Genomic DNA, 12,289 nt, shown 5'->3' on the forward strand with positions numbered 1-12,289 from the left:
ATATCTAAAAGTACAGCACATAAGGCAAATATTTCATGTGTGATTCATGCAGCACTGATAACAGGATTTAGGTGACTATATACTGTATATCAAGGAAGCAATATTTCTAAGTAGTGAGTAATAATTCAAACAATTATTAACAAACTAAACACATGACATTATCCTAAAGTAAAAAAGAAATAATGAGTGGAAAAGGGGAAAAAGAGAGGGGATGGGTACAGGGATATAGAGGCATCCCCACACACCTCCCCACAACTCCAGGCATGAAAGTCAAACATTTTTATGATACCCACTGTGGGATTTTTCCAATCGTTTTAAATTGTGGCTAGTCCAGAAACAATGACCAACTGACCCTGGCATTAGAAAACTGATAGAAAAAGTCGTGGTCAGTTGCCACTTCCCGAGTACAATTTCTGACATTTAAACACTCTATAAACTCACGTTTGGAAGGAATTATGGATTTCCAAAGTTCCCTCAACTTCTAGAATTAACATACCCAATTTAACCAACATTTTCTAGATTTAGTAATACTACAGTTGTTAAGCTACAGCCGAGGTTGGACTTCGGGGTCATACAGTTTCATAATCATGTTAAGAGAGTAGGACTCAAATATGTAAAGGCGAACTTTTCTGGGGCAGGTTCATAGCAATATATCAAATATGAATACATAGTAGTTATTAACTATCACTGATTACACCACAAATCAAGGTCCAATTATGGATCTAATAAATGGAATAAAAAGCATTGCAGAGATCAGAGGCTGGACAGACATCTGTCTGAGATGGTTTAGTGAATCCTGCATTGAGCAGGGGGTTGGACACGATGACCCTGGAGGTCCCTTCAAACTCTAACATTCTATGATCTATTATACTACTACCTCATGGTTATGAAATAATATATGTTAGATCAAAGTTTGTGGCGATACATGCCCAAAAATGAACCTGGGAACCTCAAAAAAGTAAATGAGGAACATTTTATTAAGGTACTGCCATCTGTGTATTTTATTCATATGTTCTGGAAAACAGCTCCAAACCTAAACAGATGCCTTATGTATTATGTAGCTGACATCTACCTCTATTAGTGGGGCTTCCATCGATCATTCCTGTTAACCTCTTAAGTTCCGCCACCAATCACTGACAGTGGCAGTAAAGCGCCGCTATCCAGCCCAAACATTAGTTGCAGGGAACTGATGAGTTACTAATAGCCGGGGAACTGGTTGAATGTTCTCTTGCCTGGCTCTTGTGGCTCTTTGGCGATCTCTTGTGGCTCATGTGGCTAGACGTCATAGAAAACTCTGATTTTCACTATAGATGATAATCACAGGTTCAAGTGCCTTAAGGAGACTTAGGTCTAAGGGGTAACGTTTCTCTTATGGAGAGTGACATACCAGCTGGCTTGTCAAGGTAAGGAGGCTTATTCGCCGTGCAAAGCTCCTCTGGGAAATTAAATAAGCAAATTGCTTCTCATGAGAAAAAGAGGACCTAAGTCATATTACTCGACTCGTTAAAGGGTTGGTTGTGATTTGTAATATCGCTACTTCCAACAGGTGGCGCTATAGAGTTTAAGTCCTCTTTTTCTCATAAGAGGCAATTTGCATTAAGGAGACTTAGAAATTAATTAAAAATAGAAAAAAAATTAAAATAAAGAAAGAAAATGTACATAAATGTATAATAATAGTAAAGCAAATGTAATAAAACAATTAGGCATCATGCTCAAAAAGTCTGACCTACGAAAATTAATTAAACCGATTGGTAAACGAGAAAAGGAATCAAAATGATTCTGTAACTACAATAACACTAAAAAATTGCAGTGAAAAATGATCAAAGCATAAAATACGCTCCAAAATTGCATAAATTAAAACATTAGCTTGCAATGCAAAAAAAAAACAAGCTCCCATATAGATTAATAAGCTATTTTTTTATACATTTTTTTTTAAATCCAATAAATAGTAAAGAAAAAAGTGTTATTATTTGGTAACTTTAATTTTATTGAACTGCAGAACAATTTTTTTAGGTCATTTTTGCTATATAATTAACACCATAAAAATAAAACCCAAAAAGCGCACTTGGAATTTTATTGCCACTTTCCCTTAATCTATATGCTAATATGAATGGTGTCTTTGGAAACTACTACCCGTTCTGCCCAAATCAAGCCATCATATGTCTATGTGCAAAAAAATAGCTATGGCTTTTTAAATAGGGAGAGGAAAAAATAAAAATGCATAAATCTAATTGGCTGAGGAGGGAAATAGTTAATACTAAGATTTTATCATATTTCACATTATGAAGAGAATTATCTTAATTAGAGAACCTATTGCACTGGCTACAACTACTGACATGGAGTCTTGATTCACAAGAAAAAATATTCCTGCCCTATGAAGTTCCCACTATACAGCAATGGATAAAAGATTTTTTTTTTTTGTTACTGGTTAAAATGCCAGAAAAGTTAATAAGTGAATACTGAATGACTAAACAAATCGTATTTCCCAAAGTATATGCTGTGGACGTGTGAGAATGAGACATGATGGCACAATGTATCAGTTGTAAAATTCTCTATAGTATTGAAGTGTGTACTATTTGTCCACCTGTGAAAACCTATCAAGATAACAGTATGAAACCCCGAATGAAGGATGAAAGAAACCACTGAAGGGGAAAGATTCTTCTTCCTACATGCTGCAAAAATCATTTAAAGAAACAATGCTTTACAACGGATTATTTTAACAAAATCCTTCCTATCACTCAATGTGGCTCAACTGTGTACCATTAGAGACTGTCACTAGCCATAACATGCTGATCACTAGTCAAAAGCAATCCCGACACACTAACTCTAAAGAATATATTCTACTAATTGCCCATCATTCCGCACTGCACAGTGATCACACAAAGGTCCGTAAAAAATATGATGGCGCTATACAAACATTATTAAGTGGTTGTGTGATATATTGAAGAATACTAACTTCTAACAAGTTAGTAACATTGCAGGTCTGTAAGACTGCTCTACCAGAGATGTGTAAAAAAGACGGGAAGCCACATGTGTTCACACTTATTGATACACTGCTCAAAAAAATAAAGGGAACACTAAAATCCCACATCCTAGATATCACCGAATGAAATATTCCAGTTGTAAATCTTTATTCATTACATAGTGGAATGTGTTGAGAACAATAAAACCTAAAAATTATCAATGTAAATCACAACTAATATCCCACGGAGGTCTGGAGTTGGAATGATGCTCAAAATCAAAGTGGAAAATGAAGTTACAGGCTGATCCAACTTCAGTGGAAATGCCTCAAGACAAGGAAATGATGCTCAGTAGTGTGTGTGACCTCCACATGCCTGTATGATCTCCCTACAATGCCTGGGCATGCTCCTGATGAGGCGACAGATGGTCTCCTGAGGGATCTCCGCCCAGAACTGGACTAAAGCATCCGTCAACTCCTGGACAGTCTGAGGTGCAATGTGCCATTGGTGGATGGTGCGAGACATGGTGTCACAGATGTGTTCAATTGGATTCAGGTCTGGTGAATGGGCGGGACAGTCCATAGCTTCAATGCCTTCATCTTGCAGGAACTGCTGAGGCTTTCCAGCCACACGAGGTCTGGCATTGTCCTGCATTAGGAAGAACCCAGAGCCAACCGCACCAGCATATGATCTCACAAGGGGTCTGAGGATCTCATCTCAGTACCTAATGACAGCCAGGCTACCTCTGGCGAGCACATGGAGGGCTGTGCGGCCCTTCAAAGAAATGCCACCCACACCATTACTGACCCACTGCCAAACCGGTCATGCTAAAGGATGTTGCAGGCAGCAGATCGCTCTCCACGGCATCTCCAGACTCTGTCATGTCTGTCACATATGCTTAGTGTGAACCTGCTTTCATCTATGAAGAGCACAGGGCACTAGTGGCGAGTTTGCCAATCCTGGTGTTCTGTGGCAAATGCCAAGCGTCATGCAGGGTGTTGTGCTGTGAGCACAACCCCCATCTGTGGACGTCGGGCACTCAGACCATCCTCATGGAGACGGTTTCTAACCGATTGTGCAGACACATGCACATTTGTGGCCTGCTGGAGGTCATTTTGCAGGGCTCTGGCAGTGCTCCTCCTGTTCCTCCTTGCTCTAAGGCTGAGGTAGTGGTCCTGCTGCTGGGTTGTTGACCTCCTACGGCCCCCTCCATGTCTCCTGGTGTACTGGCCTGTCTCTTGGTAGCACCTCCAGCCTCTGGACACTATGCTGACAGACACAGCAAACCTTCTTGCCAAAGCTCACATTCATGTGCCATCCTGGATGAACTGCACTACCTGAGCCACTTGTGTTAGTTGTAGAGTCCGTCTCATGCTACAACGAGTGAGAAAGCACAACCAACATTCAAAAGTGACCAAAACATCAGCCAGAAAGCATTGGTACTGAGATGTGGTCTGTGGTCCCCACCTGCAGAACCACTCCTTTATTGAGTGTCTTGATAATTGCCAATAATTTCCATCTGTTGTCTATTCCATTTGCACAACAGCATGTGAAATTGATTGTCAATCACTGTTGCTTCTTAAGTGGACAGTTTGATTTCACAGAAGTTTGATTTATTTGGAGTCATATTCTGTTGTTTAAGTGTTCCCTTTATTTTTTCGAGAAGTGTATATTAAATGGAACCTATGATGTCCCGAAACACTATTAACCTGCAGATATGGGGTTAATCTCCAGGTTAATGGTCTTTTAAGCTGTGCAGATGGAGCTCTGAAAGCCCGGCAACTGAGAGAAAATGAACGTTATTTCTTTTGGCAGCCTCTGGCTTTCAGTTTTAGAGGCGCGGCTTTAGTCACTGCTCAGTACATAGTGAGCGACAGCTGTAACCATGCCCCAGCACTAACTGACAGCCGGCTCAGTTGTATGGGTTGATGCTATTTGCTGATTTTTTATGGTTATTTTTAGAAAGTGTATTTAAATGGGCTTTCCAGGTTTTTGACAAATTTATAGTCATTATGAGTATATATATACTCTTCAGATTCCACTGTATTCTCAGCATGATTGGGTGATCACATGACCACGTATAATTTGCATAATTGTGGTCACATGACAACTAGATTCTCATCCATTTTTGTCAACAGCACATTGAGAAACCTGGATGAGAATCTTGTCGGGACTTAATCACAAATATTCAGATTACATACTTAGGGTACCGTCACACAGTGCAATTTTGATCGCTACGACGGCACGATTCGTGACGTTCGAGCGATATAGTTACGAGAGCGCAGTGTCTGACACGCTCCTGCGATCAGGGACCCCGCTGAGAATCGTACGTCGTAGCAGATCGTTTGAAACTTTCTTTCGTCGTCTAGTGTCCCGCTGTGGCGGCATGATTGCATGGTGTAACATATATCGTATACGATGTGCGCATAGTAACCAACGGCTTCTACATCGCACATACGTCATGAAATTATCGCTCCAGCGTCGTAGATTGCAAAGTGTGACAGCAGTCTACGACGCTGGAGCGATATTGTTACGACGCTGGAGCGTCACGGATCGTACCGTCGTAGCGATGAAAATTGCACTGTGTGACGGTACCCTAACAGTCACGTGACCTCCTACTCGCACAGGGAATGCAATGAAATCATGACAGAGTGCACATAGAGTGACTGCAAATATTTGTCCAAAGCCTAAAAAACTCCTTTAAAATGTGATTATTGTAATTGTTTTTCAGTTTTTCTGTTTAGAGAAAAACGGCATTTCTGATTATGATTTTGCTCCTAATGTACAGGTGTATATGGATGTACCAGTATATAGAGATACATCTCTGTATATTAATACATTATAGCTGTAATGTAGAAGAATATCATTCAGAGCTCTAGGGCTCGCACTCATCGTAAATAAAATCACTCTGATTTTGAGCCACAAAAGTAGGCTACTTAAGGCTCCCTTCTAAGTCTACCATGCTGGAGGTTCCTTTTTGATTTCAATGGAAGACCACACTTCAAGAAATGCAAATTCCTTATTAACTAGATATAAAGGCATCTAATTAGCAGAGACATATTCTGGTGGCCCTTTTCCCAACATCCTGAGCTGTCAGTGGAGAGAGGGCCCATGCACCAATGTCACGAGTTGAAGAAGGAAAGAAGATAAAACACACTGGACCCCTGTCCCCCATGGGTCCCCGTGAAGCTAAATAGGCTGCACATGCGCTATGTCTACCCCTGCTCTGGGCAGTACTTTTCCTCCTTTGGAAACTTTGACATCATACATGCTCATTCAGAGGGATGAGTCAATAACTGTGTGTTGGCAGGGAAAGTAAAACTCCATTCTCATTAAAACTGAAAATATAGCAACGTTTCCCATAAGCAATGACATGCTTTTGTAAAAGTCTAGAAATATATTTTTTCACATCTATCAGATGCAAAACCTTTTCTGTGCTCCTTCATAGATTTCAGAATACAACTTGTCATGGACCCACACCTTTTACAACTCTATAAAACTTTCACATAATGGGAGAATGCTAATGTAAGACAATGCACACAGTGAAATGTGCTGGAAGAGGAAATCATTTAACGCCTGCCTGCTGATCCTCTCGACATTTGTCATGCGCTACGATAAACGATATGTCTACCTTTTGTTCAATAGCGTTACATCTGTATTTATTCATTCCAAAGCAATCGACTGCCATAGTCCTGTGATAGTCTGGCCCGAGATACAAAGCACAGCGTCTCTATTGTCACAGAAATGTCTCTCCTCTCAGACTAGATTGCACCGTCCTGACATCTCTGATAGAATTCATCAAGGTTAGTAAAAAAACTCGAATTGTGAAACCGATGTGTGACAGCGTAACACCAAGTGATCACTGTCTAATGCATGCAGACATGCCATTTATATGAAAATGTAAAATACACTTCTGTGTCTGCTTCAGTTCTACTTGCTGATTGAAAGCTGAGATAGGAATATGACAAGGGCACCGCAGTCTTTCTACCTTCCAGAAATGACTGACGCCATGATGTTCTGGCTGCTTACAGATTATACGCGCCAATCACGTTTTATCTTCTATGTGCCCCCATTGGCTCCAAGCTTAAATTAATGAATTCATATAGATTCACAATGTCAACCATTTCTCTATGTCAGACATTTTTCTATAACTTACAATATGACACTTTTCAACAATGAAATTTAAATTAAATATTGCTTTACAAAGTATTTTTTTACCAGAGTAGAAATTGGCAAATACTAATATATGATAAGAACGCATCCAGAGTCAGCGTTACTGCTAAATAATTCTACACACCGTGCAACGTTCCTAAGGAATATATCATGCTTCTTGTGATAAGTGAGAAGGTCCTGTGCTCCGTAGTCACAATTAAGCAAGTAACTTTGGAAAGAGCACTAAAGTTTAACTGTAAAAACTTTTATTAATCACAGTTCACAATTATGAATGACAAATTAATCTGTAACTGGAGACTGCATGTAGAGAGAAAAATAGAGGAGGTAGTAGCCAAATAGTTCCAGTTTCTAATGAAACTCAATGGTAAAAAACTAGTTTTAGCTAAATAAATAACTAAACAAATTGCCAGCAAAGATGTTCATATCCTTTACAGGGAAGCTAGCATCTGAAAAATCAGAAAATTACCTATTGTGTAATTCAGGTTTTGATTTTACACATATTTTTAAATAATTTTTGTTGTTGTTTTTTTATAACATCATGTTTATAAAAAAACAAAAAAAACAAATAGTAGTTTTCCAATTTTCACACTGACCACAGGGGCATTTTTAGACCCATAATTCCTGTGGTTTCAGAAAGAATTTTCAGCAAAGATCCATAACATCGGAGATAATATATCAATGACAGGTAACACTTCTATACACTGACTATAACACATAATCCACCAATCACAGTGGATGATTTTTGTTATGGTCTGGTGATTATGGAGCGACATGAGACTAGCTCTGAGCAGGTGGTATCTATACTGACCGCAGACCCTAAGCTCAACACACAACTAGAAGCAGCCGTAGATTGCTCCTAACGCTCCCTAGGCAACTCGTCACAGCCTAAGAGCTAACTACCCCTAAAGATAGAAGCAGGAAAACTATCTTGCCTCAGAGAAAATCCCCAAAGGAAAGACAGCCCCCCACATGTAATGACTGTGAGAGGAGAAGGAAATGACATACGTAGTATGAAACAAGATTGAGCACAGGAGGCCACTTCTAGCTAAAAAGGAAAGTACAGAAAAGAGCTCTAAAACTAGAAAAAGTCCACCGCAGAGAAATGCAAAAATCTCCACACCTACTAAAGGTGTGGAGGGCAAACTCTGCTGCCCAGAGCTTCCAGTTTAGCTAAATAGATCCATACTGATAAACTGGACAAATGAGCAAAAAACAAGACAGTACAAAACAACAAGTCCACAATAAGTGAACTGCAAAGGACATGGAAAGACTTAGCTTTGCAGAACTTGGTCAGAGTGTCAGGACAATCCAAAGAGCAATGACTCCAGGCAGAGACAATTGACAACTGGCATTGAATGAGGGCTAAGGCCAGACTAATATAGCCGAGCCCAAAAGACAATCAAAGGAAACAGCTGACAAGCTAAATCCAAGAAGCAGTCATACCACTAAAGACCACAGGAGGAGCCCAAGAGCAGAACTCACAAAAATACTACTTACAACCAAGAACGGAATTCACAACAGATTTTGGAGTTTCACCCTGCTCCCCCTCCCTTCACAATAACCTTTGCATGGGCTCATAAGCCAGCTCAACAAAAAAGATAGTGATGAATGTACATGCGTTGTTTCCTGAAACAACAGGAAGTTAGAGTTTAAAAAGCCCCAAAGGCCAATGTGTAAATTGCAAGATTAATATATTTTTTATTTTTAATACAGATTGTGATGTTAAAAAAAGACAAAAAATGTTAACTACTTTCAGACTTCCCATAGACTTTAAACTTCTGCAACTCAGCAGTGATGTTCTAAAATGGCATTGCATAGTAGAGCCTACACAACATCTTGCAGCAGCGGGAGTGTGCGGTCAGCTGTCAAACACGGCTGAGCTCCCATAGGAAAGTCAGGGACTGCTTACTAGCCTCTTTGCCTTTACAATTGCTGCACTGTATACACTGTGCTGAACACGCACTTTGAATTTTGTAATAGGAAGTACTAATCACACTTCCTTTCCTGACACAGCAATCATCTGATCACTTGGCCTAGGGACAGAGCAAGAGCTGCCGGGTCCTTGGAAAAAAAAAAAATAAAAAATACAGTATGTAAAAAAAAAGCCACTGCCAATCCAAATTGTTGTTACTAGCTGTGCCCCCATAGAAAAAAATGTACTGATATATAAAAATAATTGTTACAGAAAGGGGAAGAAATTTCATAATGTATTTTTATGGTTCTTTATCATTATAAAAAAATGTAAAATCTAATTAACAGACACACATTACTATTATTTTCCCACTGATAGTCAAAATAAATAAAAAGAGTATAAAAATAATCTAAAAATGAAGTGTTAGGTCTCGAGTTCCCGCTTCTGCACAGGGGGAATCTCGAGCCATCTCCGCTGCGGTCTCCCATTCTTATCTAGCCGCAGTGGAGTCTGCTCAGCAGGGACGTCGGTCCCAGCGTCTTGCTCAGGCTCACTCTGTACAGAGAGTTACTGCTGCTTCTTCAGCTTCTGCCATTAAAGCCAGTGCTGGTCAGCAGCGAGCGGACTTCTCTGGGACTAAGTCCTTGTCTGCACACACTGAGCATGCCCAGGGCAAGATCTCCCGTTGGAGATCGAGGGTCATGTGCTCAGGCCCTGCAGCACATTCCATTGGTCCTCTTGGCAGGTCTTGGAAGGGCAAAGTTTCTGTGGCCACTTCCTGTGCTGCAACTATATAAACTGCGCATGACCGCACGGCCATGCACTAGTGTACATTTGCATATGTGTGTTTGTTGTGAGTGCAAGTCGTCCTTGGATACCCCTACCCTATTGAATGTCTGTTCTCGGAAGGTGTATGGTTGCTATCTAGCGCCCGACTTATCCTACAGCACGAATCACACATTTCAGCGTCCAGTTGCTGTGACCGCCAGTACGGCGCCGTGCATTTCCTCTGTGCTTTCCTTACCCAAGCCTGGGTGGTTAGTTGCGTTCGTCAGTGCGGCACCGCATTCACTCTTGTGCCCTAATATTGTTATTCAGCTTCCTTACACACCCAGTTGCGGTGTTGTGCCAGCAAGGGTCTAATCGGACTTCAATCCTAGTTGGGGTTGAGTTTGCTGACTACTTGCTCGCGCTCTATGTGCGGTACCGCGATCCTGTGACGCAACAGGATCGCTTTCTTCACGCTGGGTGAAGTTTAACCCACGTGTGTATACTTATGAGTACCGCCATATAGTCCGTCATTACTTGGCAGCAGTTTCCATCTCTGCACGGTGGACCCCGGGCTGCGAACGCACCATACTCTATCTGTCTTTGTATTTGGTGCGTTCCGCTAGCCCTAACATGAAGCCCAATGCATCATGAAATAAAAGTAAAAAATATTATTTTAATTCTGAGCGACAAAAAAAAATATATCTCTTTAGACAGAATACATGGAAAAACACAAATAATTGTCTGGTCAGGAATGGAAGTAAATGGCCCAGTTTTGAACTGGTTAAAAGTTTAAGTTTAAAAGTTTAAAATAAAAACCTTAATTTAAATAATGGGCCATTTTCTGATGATACCTTCCCTTTAAAACACAAAATGTGCTTGCGAGTATCAGCAACGAGGATTATTTATTACGGTTATACAGACTATTTTTTTCTTTAAGTCATATTTTTTTGCATGACGAAAGATGCTACAGAAAGAAAAGGCAAAGAGTGAAGCATATGTTGAAACCTTTTCCTAATCATTTTTTTTTAATTAAGACACAAATATGGCAGTTTAGCACTTTTTTTTACAGCTCCGTCACGGTGTTGCTTTTTTAAGGTATTATCATACTTTAACCAGAAATACGTTTAAAGGGAACCTGTTACCCCGAAAATCGCGGGTGAGGTAAGCCCACCGGCATCAGGGGCTTATCTACAGCATTCTGTAATGCTGTAGATAAGCCCCCGATGTTAACTGAAACAGGAGAAAAAGACGTTATATTATACTCACCCAGAGGCGGTCCCGCTGCTGGTCAGGTCGGATGGGTGTCTCTGGTCCACTGCGGCGCCTCCCATCTTCATTCCAAGATGTCCTCTGCTGATCTTCAGCCACGGCTTCGGCGCAGGCGTACTTGGTCTGCCCTGTTGAGGGCAGAGCAAAGTAGTGCAGTGCGCAGGCGCTGGAAAGGTCAGAGAGGCCCGGCGCCTGCGCACTGCAGTACTTTGCTCTGCCCTCAACAGGGCACAAAAAGTATGCCTGCACCAGAGCCGTGGCTGAAGATCAGAAGAGGACGTCTTGGAATGAAGATGGGAGGCGCCGCAGCGGACCAGAGACACCCATCCGACCGGACCAGCAGCGGGACCGCCCATGGGTGAGTATAATCTAACGTCTTTTTCTCCTCTTTCAGGTAACATCGGGGGCTTATCTACAGCATTACAGAATGCTGTAGATAAGCCCCTGATGTTGGTGGGCTTACCTCACCCGCGATTTTCGGGGTGACAGGTTTCCTTTAACTTCAGGAATTTCCAAGAGATAAATTTGCAGGCCAATCACTCATTTTTATGCTTAGCAGCAAATTAATAAAGCATAATATTACTACATAAAATACGTGTTTCTGTAAATTCTCACAGCAGTAATTAGCAGTGTCATACATTTTATATTAAGAAAGGTAATTTTTTTTTCCTGAAATACTTACAATGTACCACATGCTTGGCCACTTGGGATCGTTGAAATAGGCAGAATGAATATTACTAACTTTATAATCCCTTTTCGTCCTTCGTTTAACAATCTGCTGTTCTATCCACTCCACCTGCCAAGAAAAGAGAGCCATTCATTTAATCTAAAGAAATTGTGCATAAAATAGTGAATATTGCACTCCATGTTGGATTCATTCATTCATTCATTCATTTATGGTAGTTAGTTTAATACTTTTAACTACATATAACATTACTAAGTTGACCCTTTACAGCAAGGACACTACAAGCCCTCTGAAGGAGTCCTGTGGTATCTAGCACCAAGACGTTAGCAGTAAATCCTTTAAATTCTATAAGATGTGAAATAGGGCTTCCATAGCTAAGACTTATTTTAACAGTACAATCTATAGGGGCTTATTTAAATTCAGATCTGGGGAATATGGAAGTGAAGGTCAGCACCTTGAATTCTTTGTATTCTTTGAACTCTTTTTCACGTTCCTCAAACCATTCTTGAACAATTTGTG

At 40.6% G+C, this 12,289-nt stretch overlaps 1 protein-coding gene across 3 annotated transcripts in view; it reads right to left on the bottom strand.

Annotated features, from left to right (window-relative positions):
• The window catches only part of PCSK5 (proprotein convertase subtilisin/kexin type 5), a 748,165-nt gene that overhangs the window by 587,876 nt on the left and 148,000 nt on the right, over positions 1 to 12,289 (bottom strand). For all 3 annotated transcript variants that reach the window (XM_069763164.1, XM_069763172.1, XM_069763182.1), the window contains exon 3: positions 11,768 to 11,881. In XM_069763164.1, coding sequence (XP_069619265.1) covers positions 11,768 to 11,881 — 114 coding nt within the window. The remainder of the gene's footprint in view (positions 1 to 11,767; positions 11,882 to 12,289) is intronic.

Source organism: Ranitomeya imitator, chromosome 1 (genome assembly GCF_032444005.1).
Source record: "Ranitomeya imitator isolate aRanImi1 chromosome 1, aRanImi1.pri, whole genome shotgun sequence".
Lineage (NCBI taxonomy): Eukaryota > Metazoa > Chordata > Amphibia > Anura > Dendrobatidae > Ranitomeya > Ranitomeya imitator.